Source organism: Hakea prostrata, chromosome 5, assembly GCF_041222555.1.
Source record: "Hakea prostrata isolate BN-2017 chromosome 5, UWA_Hpros_2, whole genome shotgun sequence".
In the NCBI taxonomy this organism is placed as follows: Eukaryota; Viridiplantae; Streptophyta; class Magnoliopsida; order Proteales; family Proteaceae; genus Hakea; species Hakea prostrata.
In genome coordinates this window covers 52,596,104-52,611,091 of record NC_142604.1, presented here as the reverse complement: position 1 = coordinate 52,611,091, position 14,988 = coordinate 52,596,104, and the positions used below count along the sequence as shown (strand labels likewise).

At 37.9% G+C, this 14,988-nt stretch overlaps 1 protein-coding gene across 5 annotated transcripts in view; it reads right to left on the bottom strand.

Moving 5' to 3' along the window:
• LOC149016479 (phosphatidate cytidylyltransferase 1-like) overlaps positions 1 to 14,988 on the bottom strand; it is a 64,369-nt gene that overhangs the window by 38,794 nt on the left and 10,587 nt on the right. For all 5 annotated transcript variants that reach the window (XM_089154616.1, XM_089154612.1, XM_089154613.1 and 2 more), the window contains 6 exons: positions 14,327 to 14,580; positions 13,997 to 14,148; positions 12,970 to 13,111; positions 1,682 to 1,838; positions 1,083 to 1,130; positions 913 to 987 (listed from right to left, as the gene is read on the bottom strand). In XM_089154616.1, coding sequence (XP_089010742.1) covers positions 913 to 987; positions 1,083 to 1,130; positions 1,682 to 1,838; positions 12,970 to 13,111; positions 13,997 to 14,148; positions 14,327 to 14,580 — 828 coding nt within the window. The remainder of the gene's footprint in view (positions 1 to 912; positions 988 to 1,082; positions 1,131 to 1,681; positions 1,839 to 12,969; positions 13,112 to 13,996; positions 14,149 to 14,326; positions 14,581 to 14,988) is intronic.

Genomic DNA, 14,988 nt, shown 5'->3' with positions numbered 1-14,988 from the left:
CCTAAGGTGGTGTCTGCTAGGCCCTCTTGCGGCTTCTGCTGGGCCTCTTTTTGCTGTTCACATCACAAAGTCTACAAAACACCTTCCTCAAATTATCGAAATTATCAGTATGGATCTAAACCCAATGAATTTTTCCATTTCTTAATATCTTCTGCCTAGTTCCAACTTACCAAGCAAGACATCAAGCCTTCCTACGGTGGTTCATATGGACCTGGATTCCACACAAGGCAACCCTGGTTAACAATCACAAAACACATTTTATAGTTTTAGCATCAGCGAACATAGCACATTCCAACACACACTGTAACTCCACCAAACTCAAGACTTGCCCATATCCCACTTCCTCTAAATAATCCCATGTCTACACAAGCCCTCCCGACTGTCGGACACAACTTGATAACCCACCACCCTGGAACAAATCATCCTTCTAGGGACAACCATATTCAATGAAAACCATGGAAGAAACTATGATGGTAACAACTTAAAATAACAATCAAGTACCAATCAAATGACAATACCAATTCAAAACCACTACTTATGTAAGAAGGCTTACTGATATTGTAAATGACCACTGTCATGAAAAGGAATTATTTTTACCAGAATTTGATTATTTAATCCAGCATTCTACTAAATACTCAGAACGACATGGTGAGCTTGATAACCCACCACCCTGGAAAAAAATCATACTTCTAAGGGACAACCATATTCAATGAAAGCCATGACAGAAGCTATGATGGTAACAACTTTAAATAACAATCAAGTACTGATCAAATGACACACCAATTCAAAAACACTATGTCTTACTGATGTTGTAAATAACCAGTGTCATGAAAAAAGAATTACTTTTACCAGAATTTGATTATTTCATTAAGCTTTCTACTAAATACTCAGAAAGACATAGTGTTCACTCACCCAGTCTGGCAAGGAAAAATATTCAGGCTTGAACAGTGGACCTGGATCACAGTGAAGCCAACCAGTTGATAGGTCCTGCATAAGTTTTTCCATGAAGCAGGATAGTCAAGAGCATCCAAATGCTTTTGGGTGTATTAAACTCAAGAAGGCACTAAATCTTCAAAAGTTACCTTCCTTGGACATGTTAGCCACTGGAAACGCCCCATGACATTTGCTAGCTACACAAGACGCAAAGCAACAATACCATGTTAGCATGCACCTTTTATTGACACATAAATATCAAAACCTCGTAAACCTCATAAGCGTAAAAGTCTTCAAAAAGTAAAATTTTAGCATGCCCAAAGCATGTATTATTAACAAATAAATAAAATAAGTGCAAACACATTAGGATGGAAATGGAACCCAAGAGGACAACTAGAAAGCTTCTTCCAAATACAGAGACAGTGAGCATGATCAAGCTTAGGAACCTAGATGGCCATATCAGTTAAATTGTCTATAGCTCATCAAGCGCACGCCATTGTGCCATAAAATGTAGGACTGTCTCTCACAACTAGACATGTTCCTTGGATGACCATTTGAACATATGACAATGATTCAACTTAAAACAAAAAGGAATCAGAAATAACTTCCCAAGAACAGGAAGATAAAACAATAAAGACAAGGACAACACAAAGATTACTGAGGAAAACTACCCAAGAACCAGATATCACTCAAAAGATTCTCAGAAGCTTTTCTTTGTAGCTAACGGAAAAAGAATACATGAACTCACCACAAATGCAGAGATGATAGTTGCAACAGATGCTCCAATGAAACCCTCCCAAGTTTTCTTTGGAGACAACTTGATTAAAGGTGTTCGACCAAAAAAAAAACCAAAAAAGTAGGCAGCGACATCATTGACTACAATAAGTGATGCTGGGAGAAGAAACCTGCATGGGCATCTACAACTTATCAGGAATATTGTCAACATAAATATGTTAGTCAAGTGCAAAATAAAGAATAGTGACAGCCAGTTGAAACAAGTTAAATTAAGATCTAATGAAAGGCACTTACATAAAAATAGTAATGTTATGCAGAACACACACACTATTCAATAGTGGCAAATAGGTTCGTAGAGGTTGCTATCCCCCCACCCCCACCCTCTCTTCTAATTATAGTTGGGCCCCAAGCAAAGTTGAATTCATGACATCATTGCAAGGTAATGGTCTTTGCCAACTGAGCAACCTTAGTGTCATTGTGTGGCATGTAGGGGTTATTTTTGTCAATTGTTATTTTCTGTCAGCAGCCGTGACTTAGATTGCAGATTTGATTTCAATTAAAACTCTAGTTCAGGCCATAGAAAAAAATTCGAGGGAAACTCAAGTTTCGACCAAGTGAAAATAGGAAACCTAAGTGGAAAATTGGGAAATTTCGAGGAGACCTGAGAGTTTTTTGCGCAAGTTTCGATATGAAGTTTCGACATGTTTTAGAGAGTATTTTAGGGTGGAACTCTGCATTTAAGCTAATTAGAGTATAAAGAACACACTGGCTATATTTTGCTAAAAAAATCAATGTAGATATGTCATTCAATGTACATAGCATCAATGTAGAGTTGTCCGATAAGTACATTATAAACTTAACTACTTTAAGTACATAACATTCAATATATAATTTCTAACTTCAAAACATCAAATTCAAAGTAACTAACAATAAAAGAAAGTACAACTCAATGCCAAGAGGAGTGCCTCGGTGGATCCATCCTATGGGATGAGTAGTACCATGCCTGTAACATCCTCTCCTCCAACCAACAGACATCCTATGACATTTTATGCTTATGGTTGTCAAGGTAATCGACAACTATAACTTTATAACTCTGGTCATCAACATGCCTAAGATAACCAATCTAAGGAAATACACAATTTGGATAGGAAGTCTTGATGGATGGAGGGGGAATTTGGGGAAATATAAAAGAAACAAAAAAACTGAAAATTTGGAAAAGCTACGAAACTTGCAGGAAAAAATCTTAGGTTTCCATGAAATTTCTCAGGTTTCCACGAAAATTTTCAAGTTTCCACGAAACTTCCCATGTTTCCCACAAAATTTGGGAATTTTTTTTGCTCATGAACCAGCTGGTTAGCCAGCTGGGTTGAGCCAGGTTTCGAGGTTTCGAGGTTTCGACAAGTTTTGACGAAATTTCGATAGTTTCAATCGAAACTTGGGATTTTTTCGGTCCCCTAGTTTCTCGTTTCGAGGTTTCCAAAATGGGAAATTTCGATCAAAATATCACAAGTTTCGACCGAATTTTGTTATATGATTCAGACAATAGTCCGATTGTTGGTTTTTGTTTTAAGTCTTTAAAAACGCATGGAATCCAGCAAAATATTTATAGTTGACTGAAGGTATTGAAGGAAAAAAATATATATATATATATATAGACACACACACACACACATATGCATATGCATATACATATAAAAAATATAAAATATATATATATATATATATTATGTGGCTGGGTTCTTCTCCTCCTTCCTCTCTCCTAGTCTAGATTGAGGCTTGAGAACTTGATCTCCAAGGCCAGCTTGGTGGTCTGAAAACCAATGCCAGAGTACTTTAACTTTTAATGTTGTGATCATAGCCAGACTTAAGTAGGAAGCATAAAAGTCTGAGACATACCGAGATATTGCCAGTAACTGACCAAGATATGACCGACTTATCACTCCGTATGCAAACTCATCTCAATCTGCACCCAAAAAATAAAAATAAAAATAAAAAGGACTCCAGCAAGTTCTCATACTATGGTCTAGACTGATGTTCTTTCTCAAATAAAAAGTTATTTTACTTCCCTTATCAGACTCTCCCTTGTTCCTTCTTTTATGTTTCTAATTCTCTACCACCCAGTTACCTTTCTCATTTTGTAGAATACAACTACTTTACTGGTTCTTCTCAGCTGGGTGAAACCGATTGGCTGAGGATAAAGCTTCAGAGTTCTATCATCCTTGTCCAGTTAGATGCAGATTCAGATCTGAGAACTGCCAACCAGGAGCCACAGGGAAAAGGGGAGAAAAAGGATATCACAAATATAGGGGAGACAGGGACCATTGGGATAAGGAGGGGAAAACAACCACTCAAGGAGAAAGCAGAAACAAAGAGAAGCGGAAGGAAGACTCATGCAAAGCCTAATCTAATATATATATATATAATATATATATATATATATATATATATATATATATATATATATATATATATATATATATATATATATATATATATATATATATATATAATATATATCCCATTCGATATAACAACATACAGTGGTCTTTTTTCCCCCTTTAGGGGGAGGGGGATTAGTTGCATTTCTTTAAGGAAACAAATAAAAGAAACTACTATAGATTGAACCAACTACCAAGACTCTTTAAGTAGACAATTAACGAATAAAATTTTCTAAAACTGATTCAAAGTCCAAGCTTGGCAATAAAACATAAACCCTGTTCAAACATCACCAACAATGACCCACCAAAATAAAACAATAATTTCAGGTAACCCCTTAATCTCCCACTTTTAGGTCTTATAATTCACCACATTAAGAAAAACAACCCAAAAATTACTGCCCAACTCAACTCAGTACAGAATCCTAGCCCAACCCTGAACAGAGCCCATAATTTGGGCCCAAAAGCCCAAACACAGTGGTGCAACTAATGGGCTGGCAAAACTACTGAGGGCATTTTGGTCATTTGGCAAATTATTTTGCGATAACCCCTAGGATCCTAAACTGAATCCCTACTTGCAGGCCCGAGGACGTGTGGATCCAATAAAAGAGGAAGTGGTGGGCCATCCAATTAGAGACCACTGGATTAGCATCTAAATCCATGGACCTCAATGGTGGAGGTCAGGGTTCTGCCATTTTGTTGGAGTTTGGAAGAAGATTAGACTTGAAACTAGACAGATTGGGAAGGTGGGTTACCAGCTCTCGAGTGTCAGAGTTGGGAGGCGCCCCAGTCCAGGTATGAGCCCTTGGCCATTCCCCTAGCTTGTACTCAAGTGAAGTCAAGTCTAGGACAAACCCAGACCGATTAGCCACCTTGTTGCTGAAAAGCAATAGGGGCAGTTGGTCATCTAACCTGCCGCTCCCTAGTCAATTTGGTCACGACAATACGCAAATTACAAGGTTTTTGAACTTTAAAACCCCTATTTATCAGAGCTAACCATGAATGTGGGATTATTCTATTCTTAAACAATCAAGAACTCTAGAGCAAGTCAGAGGTTGCGTTTGGAGTGAAAGGAAATGGTATCACGGTGGGAATCTTGGATCTTCATGCAATCTTTAGTCTTGAAGGTAAATCATCTCTCTTCTGTCCCCTCTCTGTCCTTTGTTAAGTTTTGAGAGATGGATGTGAGAAAACTATGATGGGAGACTAGACTTGCTTGGGAAACTGTTGTTTTCTCTAGCACGAGGGATGAGATCTACATCTTTCCTAACTGCAAAATTCTCCCAAAATAGGATACTCATCTTCAGATTTTTTATATCTTTAGGGTTTGTTGTTGTTCGTCGTTTGGGAGTGTTTTCACATGCTTCAAAGACGAAATCCATGCCTAAGATTAGCCTAGAACCCTCTATGATTCGAAGATCAAAGGTGTAAATTTATGACTTGGGCTGCAGTTCGCGCATCCCAGTTGGCCAACCGGTCTCTACTAGCTTGACCGACCAACCCACCTACTGTCCTGGTGTTGGTTGTCTGTTTTGCCAGACTGATAAACCCTAATTCTAATTATATGTACAATTCCTAAAAGTACCAGTGACTTGCTAGTGTAGATTTTTGAAGTTTGGATTTGAGTCGAAGGTTTTGGGCGATCGTTCAAGTGAGGGAAACAATTCACATATGCTTGGGTTGATCCTTAAGTTTTTCATATACTTTCAAATGCATGCTTATGATGTGTTATAATGCTTATATATGTTGTTTGGGACATGCATACATGGGGTGCATACTGGGAGTATACTTATTATGTTGTTTCTTTAATTCTTTAGTTATTTTGTATTGGAAATATGTTGGGCAAGAAATTAACATAGTTGCATTCATACCTAAAAATATATGATTGTCTAGATGCATGGTTAGGAACCCAATTACATGTTGCTCCCCATTGGGCAAAAGCATTGAAGCCAAGTGACTCGTGATAGCGGTAGGTGGCTGGTGGGCGTCCAAAAGACATCCCAGTCATGGTGGGAGATCTCACAAGATATCTCGCTATCTTGTGATAGCAAGACGAGATGAGAGATCTCGATACGATGGAACATCTACTTTTTATTTTTTAGAATAAATTGCAATAACAGCCCAAAATGGAGGCCTTTTTATACAATGACAACCCAATTTACCTTTGAAAAGCAAAGACACCCCAAGTTGGAGTTTGATTGGACATATTAGTCCAATTCATTGTTATCTTATTTTCTCATTTTTTTTATTTATTTTTTATTCTCAAAAGTAGCATTTAAATTATATGAGATTACCAAAATACCCATATTAACCGCAATTGATCCAATGATGCCTTCTATGTTTGTCTACTTTTAAGTGAAAAGCATATTGTAATTTACAAGAAGTCCCTAGTTGATACCATGGAAAAAAAATTCAACCGAAATTAACGAAATTTCAGTTGAAATGTCTGCACTTTTCCAAATAGAAACGAAATACAAGGATAGATACGAAAAGTGTCCCATATCGTTTAGTATCGGTCGATACGATACGAAATATCGACGGATATGGTATCGAGCCAAAATGATACTGATAAGTCCCTACTAATACCTTTGAAAATCAATACTAAAGTACAAGATTAACAAGATAGAAACTGGTTTCAATGGTGCTAGTCACCCCCACACCCAAAGGTGTCCCTCAACCTACGGTTGCCTCTCCACTCAATTGTCCCTCTATTTATTACCCCTCAACTAACCCTAATTCTCTCTCTCCTCCACATGGCCTCATCCTAAGGCCCAAACACTACCGGCCCCTCGAAAATCACCTTGTCCTCAAGGTGATGGAATTTTTTAAGTTTAGTCGTCACATTCTTAGCCGCATAATCATATTAATTCTGCATCTTGACGTTCCCTCTTGGGCAGCCCACAGATCCCAAATCCAAATAATTCGCCATACAGAGAAAAAGCTTTGAAGCTTCATCTAATGGAAAAAACACACCACGAATAGCCAGAGGAGTTGGGTTCAGCCAAAAACCATGAACAACAAGCCCCTTACAAATCACAACACCTGCTGTAATGAGTTCGGCATCAATATAGGGATTAGCCGCCATTTTCTCCAGATGTGCAGAGGAAGCGATCAACTCCAGGCCCTTCCATGCATTCCCCTGCATATTGTGCAACCAGAAAAAATAGAGAATAATTCACTCCCGAGTTCCAAAGTTGCACAAGAGTCTGGTACACTCGGCAAGAAGCACATATCGTCAAATTGGAGTGTTGGATTGAAAATAAAGAGAAGTGGGTGTGCTGATTTCACCGCTGCAACTCTGCCTACCGTGAACAAATGGAGGCAATGAAGAAAAAAAAAGTATGTTCCTCATCATTCAACAGATTCCTAGGTGCAGGATGTGAAGCAGTTAACCCATGAGCAAGAGTAGGGTTGATGATTTCACCAAGCGTCGGGTTCACAATCCTCTTTAGCTGAAGCTTGGGTAAAATAGCCTCAAATGCACGGGTCTTCCAATCAGGCGGATTGTTTTTGTCGCCATCAACGAGATTGACGCCCAGCTCAACCGCAGTCGCCTCTCTTCCTCCACCTCCGCCTCCATCATCAATAGCAAGTAAGGTTGAAGACGATGGTTTTCCCCTTTGTTGGCTCAATCGAGCCGCTGGTTTGGGGAGACTATGGGTCAAATTGGTCTCCTGGTAGGGTTTTGGTCCATCTGAAATATTTGGGTTCAAGGTAATGCTGAGGCTTGGGTTTTGGGTAAACAAAATGGGCCAGGCCCATAAGTGATGGTTAAAAGGGGTGGGGTCCAAATACTTAAAACCATGGGTTAAGAGAAATGGGTTGATCGTTGGTTTGATTGAAGGGATTGGGTTTTGGGTTATGAAATTGTATTGCACCCAAAATAATTCTTTTGAATGGGTTAAGAAATATGGGTTAATGAAACGAGATGGGCTTGGTTTTAATGGAATGGGTTGGGCCCAAAGGTGGTCTTTTAAATGGGTGGTGTCCAAATATAGACCATGGGTTAAGAGAAATGGGTTGGGCGTTGGTTTGATGGAATGATTTGGGCTTTGGTTCATGAGAAGGGAATGGGCCCAAGGAGGTTTCTTTGGGAACCAAGCGGCCCAATCTTTAAATTTGGATCATTTGGGCCCTAAGTGTGAGAATAAACCTACCTGAATTTGGCCCAAATAAAACAACCGTTGGTCCTTAGGGGGTGGACCAAACCCACGAACCGGGTTGGGATGAGCCAAACTAACCCTAAAAACCCTCCAACTCCACCATCGTCTTCTCCAATTCCTGCGAATAGAAACTTCATCCGCCGTCTGCAGCTTTCCAGATATTGTCACTAGAGTCCTTCGATCCTTCTTCTTCCTCGAATCAGCGGCATGTCTCTCCTCCACAACTTTAGTCAGGTAGGCATCGATACCTGAACCTTTCTCTCTCTTCTTCTCTCTTCTCCACGCTCGGCGAGACTCATCCCCACCCGCTACAACTTCCACCGCCTCATCTATTGACTTTACAAGGTGGTTTTGTGATTTCTCCTCTCCAAGAACCAATGCAGATTCAATATGAGGAAGCTTTGCATTCTTCCCATCACTGAAATCAGTAACTAGCGCCTTACTGAAGTTCACCCAAGTAAACTCCGGCCAAGACCTTTCATATACCCAATCCAATGCGTCTCCCTCCAAGTGTTGGAGAGCTATGCCTAACCGTTGGTCATCCTCGATGCGGCGTTCCCAGCAAAACAACAAGATCTCAAGAAGCCATCTCTACACATCCTTTGCGCCTGAAAACAGCGACAATACCATCGCTTCTCTAGGATCAAACTACTCTATGACAAGTTGATAAGTCCCTACTAATACCTTTGAAAATCAATACGAAAATACAAGATTAACAAGATAGAAACTGGTTTTAATGGTGCCAGTCACCCCCACACCCAAAGGTGTCCCTCAGCCTACGGCTGCCCAAGAAAACTCTCAAAAAATTCGATGCCTCTCCACTCAATTGTACCTCTATTTATTACCCCTCAACTAACCCTAATTCTCTCTCTCCTCCACATGGCCTCATCCTAGGGCCCTAACAGATACAATCCTATGTTATAAGGTGTCCATTTTCGACCCATTTTTCGATCTATCATTGCTTCGATTAGTTTCAAGCCATATCGCCTCAAACATTTCAACCCTCCTTTCAACTTTTTTTTATTTCCCTCGATTTCATCCCTCTTTTCACCTAATTTCTACAACTCCATTTCATTCAAACACTAGATTTTCTCCTCCATTTGTGCATTTTCTCAAATCTTGCAAGGTGAGTAACCAACTTTTTCATTTTTTTATTTTTGTTTTGTTTGTGCCTTAAATCTTCTTGGATTGCTTCCAAATTTAAGTATGTTTACCTAAGAGTGTTGATCTATGAATGTGTAGTATCAAAATTAATTTTTGATTCTTCCTACTATTTTTTATTTTTTTGTTATTAAAAATTATTTAGTAAATTATGTATATTGCTAAAAATGTATATGTATAGTAGATGTATGAGCTTCAAATTAATGTATGTGAGAGAGTTGAGACACCATATGATGGTGTTGAATCAATTTTTTTTGTTAATTATGTAATTTTACTGTATTTAATATATACTTAAATAATTAAAAATTATTTAAATATTTAAAAAAACTAATTAATTTCTGTTTTAAATTTAAAAATAGAGAGTATTAGGGGAAGCATGTATACAATTTTTGGAGCATGTTGTGGAGCTTTTTAAGACAGTGTGTATTTTATATATTTTTAAATTATTTATATATTAAAAATACTTATACATATATTATATATATTTTTATATTTAAAAATAGGAGGTTATTATTACAAGCATGTATGTAACTTCCCGCCGTCAGGAAATCTTAGGCATGTGGATGAGGTCACGTAACGAGCTGTAGTTGCTAAATACGTCGACAACTATATGGGGCAAACATCATGGGACTTGAATTGTCATTTGTATGGGGTGTAGATGGAAGAGGGAGACATGGAATAGGGTAGACTTGTAATTGGTAAAATTCTCGCTTCTTCTCATATGCAGTACATATTTGGAAAGTTGGATGTTACATTTTCAATGGTTTTTTGGGTAAACTAGTAGTTCTATAGTGTTTATTACGCTTAAAATAGGTAGTATGCAAGAATCCAAATTATTTTGAGTCCAAATGCCCGAAATTGAAGTTCCAAAAACCTGGAAAAAAAGTGTCTAGTTTCGGTTGAAATTTTGACCGAAACATAGGAATTTCGGCCTTTTGCAAGGTCAAAATTCCAGTTTCAACCGAAATTTGTTCCTTGATTGATACCAAATTCACAAAAGAAGGGCATGGGAAACCAAATCAAGAAATAACCCAGGATGTCTTTCCCAACACCGATGACCCCAGCGATCTTCTCCGTCAGGCATCGCTGCAACCGCTGAAACTGTCCATCCCCATCTTAAGAAAACCTAGCTTTGCTCTCCATGAGTGCTTTATCTTCCTCAGCATCCCAAGTGACCCAACAAAACCTCCAATTTGCTGAACTTCCAGGCACAGATTTTCCATAAGCTCTCTCTGATTCAGGAAATTCTTGATCCATAATATTTTTATGAACACCTAAATATGACTCATCAAAACCCCAAGTTAAATTCGCATTTTCTGCAAAACTAGCATTTTTCTTTAATTTTTTGTTTATATTAGGGAAACGCTTTCACTAAATGAACCAAATCTCTACTATTTGATTTTTTCTATTCCTAATTTTCCTGCAAATAACATGCCCAAACTATCATTCTCAAGAAAACTAAAAGGTAAAATCAGAAACGGGTGCTCCATATTCTTCCAACCTAAATTGAACTGCAACAGAAACTTACTTCCTCATCGTCCCGGGCAACTCAGAGAAACCTCCAATTTGATCCAATTTCTTAAACTTCCCTAGACAGATTTCCCATCCTCAGCAAAGCTAACAGTTCTGCTAATTTATTTTTAGTTTTTTTTTTTTAAATCAAGGTCATCTGTTTCACCAAACAAACAGATCTCTACCAACTGCCTTTTTTTCTTTTTATCCCATCAGATCACCTTCCTGCAAATAACACACTCAGATTATTATTCTGAAGAAGAAAAAGGAAAGCCAGATATGGATACTGCCCTATGTTTTGGAAACTTGAATAGAATCAAGCTTGAGAAGCAAATTCATTGATTTCTGCAAGAGAATCTCAAGCTTGAGTTGAGAACTATCTGAGATTGAGGGTTTCAAGTCATTGAGACAAGATTTTCATGCGAATCTTTGGGCATCAGGGGCTTTTTAGCTTTACCAAAATCTATCCTTCTCTTTTGAATTTGATATCAACTAGGGACTCTTAACTGTAAATTACATTCAATTTTACACTTAAAAAATAAATAACTTCACACTTAAAAAATAAATAAACATAAATGACACTCTAAGATCAATTGTGGTTTCAAGTGTCATGAAGGGTAGATGAGGTCTTTCAATCATTACAAATAAGGGTATAATGGTCCTTACAACGCTATTACTAGCCATTCTAATGGAACTAGAGCTACATGCATTTTAAAAATAAAGTGGGGGGTCAGTCATGGTTAGACATCTCACCAGATCTCCCCAAGATCTCGTAAGACCTCTCATTTTTTTAAGAAGGTGAGAAGAGATAAAGGGCAAGATTCCCACATCTCGCTTGAAATCTCGCATATCTCGTCATATCTTGCTATATCTCGTCAGATCTCACTGGAACTCTCAATTTTGCCCCTTTTTTGCGGATTTTAGCTGGATTTTCACTTGCAACTACCCTTAGCACATCTACAACACCAAAGGAAGATCAATCATTCTATGTTTGTCTTATGAACTTATGAGTTATGACTTATATTAGAGTTTCTGATTGTTGTACAATATATTATTCTATTCTGGGGGGTTAAGATTGTGATACTCATATAGATGGAATTTTGATGACATTTAAGTTATTTGATACATTTATTTTTCATTTATAAGCCTTAAAGGCTCTATATTACATGTTGTATAACCTTGCATTTCCCAATCATGCAGCATTTCGGTTTCACACTTAGGGTCGACTTAGAACTCATACTTAGGGTTGTTTTCTCACAAATCCAAAGCCACAAGTGTTTTCAAAAGGCCTAAATTAAGCTAACTACCAAGTCTGATCCCAACTTGGAGCCTAAAACCCACCAAGATGGGACATCATGTTGGGCCAAAAAAAAGATCATATCTTAACCAAGATCTTGCCGACTCGGTTGAGATCTCGGTTTTTGGAAGGGGTGAGATCTCGCTCAAGAGCAAGATCTTGAACCATTGTGTCAATGTTTAAAGGCCTCAATTTTGTGGTGTCAAAGCAATTTGCCCTATTTCTTTATTTGACTAAGTGGTTAGAGTCTTTGATTACAAGTCCAAGCTGGAATCTATTTTCAAGTTAAGATTCCTTCAATCCCGAAATCATTTGTCACTTCCCCTAACCCTAACAACCCGTAGGAACCCTAAAGTTTGAAGAAAACCCTAGATTTTGTGGATCAAATCTGAAACAGTAATTCACATAAAAAGATTTAATTCTTTTATTTCCTGGCCCTAGAAACAACCTGGAAGAACTTTTATGCTACTGTCTCAACCCTAACAGTCCCCTAAGCACTGAAAACCCTAGCCACAGGGTACAATTGAGCAATACAAGCTGCTGTGTACCTGTAACCTACCCTTAAACAGCAGGGTTAAGAACCCTAATTTACTTCTGGTTTACATCAAGCATACTCGTTACAACAATTCAACATATGGAACATGCAATTAGTGACAGGATAGCAAGCTTAAGATTCTAATTTTGAGTTCATAACAACTTAGTCATAATAAAATGTTTCAGTAGGCCATTTTACCAGAAGATTCCTTCAAAAATATTCGCTACTGTGAAGGAAGACTGAGTAAACACCACAATTAGAATCATGTGTGTCCATGCATACTGGCCAAACTGATACTTGTACATCTTCTTCTTCAATGTAAGAATGAACCACATAAACCCTGAACCCAATATGGATTAAAAAATCAATACCATACTTTCAGCTTCAATAAATTATAATAAAATCTGATTCTGGAAAAAATAAAAAACAATACATAACACAAGATGCACTTTTCTTTGCAACAAAAATATAAATTCAAAATGAGAAGTAATAGGGAAAAAAAACCAAAAACAAACTCGTCTGCGTAGAACTACAACCAGAGAGAAGGACTTTCTTCTGAAGAAAGGAGGGGGGGCAAAGGATAACAATATCACTGACACTACAACACCGAACAGCAATACCAGTCCTAACCGAAACAGAAATCTAGAGACCGTAAAGACTGTCCAACTACGTCCACAAGCAGGCCAAACACCCCTACATGATGGTGCAGAAAATGAATTACCCTGACTCCAAGCAAATCATCAGTCCTCAATCTCCAGATAACCACTTAAACACCAACATTTGCAGGAAAGGAGTTCGACCACACACACACACACACAAAACAAAAAAAATGATAGGAGAGGAAGATGGAAATTGATAAGACATGCTCTTTATGACCCAAGTTACACAACTTCCAAGTCTCCCACAACGGAATTCCATACTTCCACTGCCATCTTTCTACCAAACCAGCCTTTTCCTAAGTTGTGGAATTTCTTCACAACTTAAGAAAAGGCTGTCTTGAGCGCATGTGGTGGCAGAAAGGCTCTCTGAACCTAATACATACGCTCCAGCTCCTCACGTCTCATTGTAATGTTTTTCCTCTCTCCTTCAATAAATGAATGAAAAAAAAGTATATGTCAGGGTGGAGTACCCTGCATGCTCAGAGAATCCTCACTATGTAAGAAAAAGAACATTAACAAGATTATTAGAACAAATTCGAAACAATAATTAAAATAAATTAACCAACCTGCAATATATAAGAAATAACAAATAACCATTTGATATTTCATAAGGCCGTTCACAAAGCGATACAGGATTTTATCTGAAGTTACAGTGTTGACGAGCTGTTGACTGAGAATTCGACCATAAACAAAAAGCATTGCTGTGAAGAAAAAATGCCTGGCAACACAAATGAAAATAAATGCAATTACACAAGAATGGCACATGATGGATGTCATCTGTAGATATCTGTAAATTGGTTAGATTTTGAATTTGATGATAAAGCAGCCTGGGATTCAAACCATTTTGAAACCTTGGCACACCCATCACTCTTTACAGAAAAATCTGGTTTTCTCACCAGTTTAAAAGCCTGAACCCTGGAAGCTGCCTGTCTTCATGAGATCTCCTTAGTAGACTGAAAAGCTCCCTTGCCATAAAGATTTGGATAACCACCACCATAGCCCAAATATAGAGATGACCCATGTAAATAACAAATGCAAACCCTCCAATCATCCAGATGGATGAATATGCACGGATCAACATCGAATGGTATTTATTCCGATCATGAACAAGCAAGTGACTTTTTTCTGCTTTGCTAGCCTCTGCAAAAACCTAGGACCAAATAAAAACCAGCTTTAATCCTTTCAGTCATCCCTTCTGGTCTTTGATAAGGTCAACGCAAAATCAAAAAGAAATAGGACCATTCATGTTACATGACAACTATCTCCCCTGCAGAAACTTGTCCAACTATGTATTCAAAAAGAGGGGAAGTAGTATTGACTATTAATAGTATACATTCCATCTAGAAAAGAATTAAGAGTTGAAAACAAAACCAACAAAAAATAAAAAAAACAAATGAGGCAATGCAAATCAATCCCGAACCAAGCAACATCTCTTACAATGTGGGTCCCAAAACCGTAATTTATAGCTCTAAACAGAGTGTAAAATGTAAATAATCAGCAATAAGGATTTCTAAAAACACCACAAGCAATGGAAAAGCCATCCGCCACCAACTCGCAT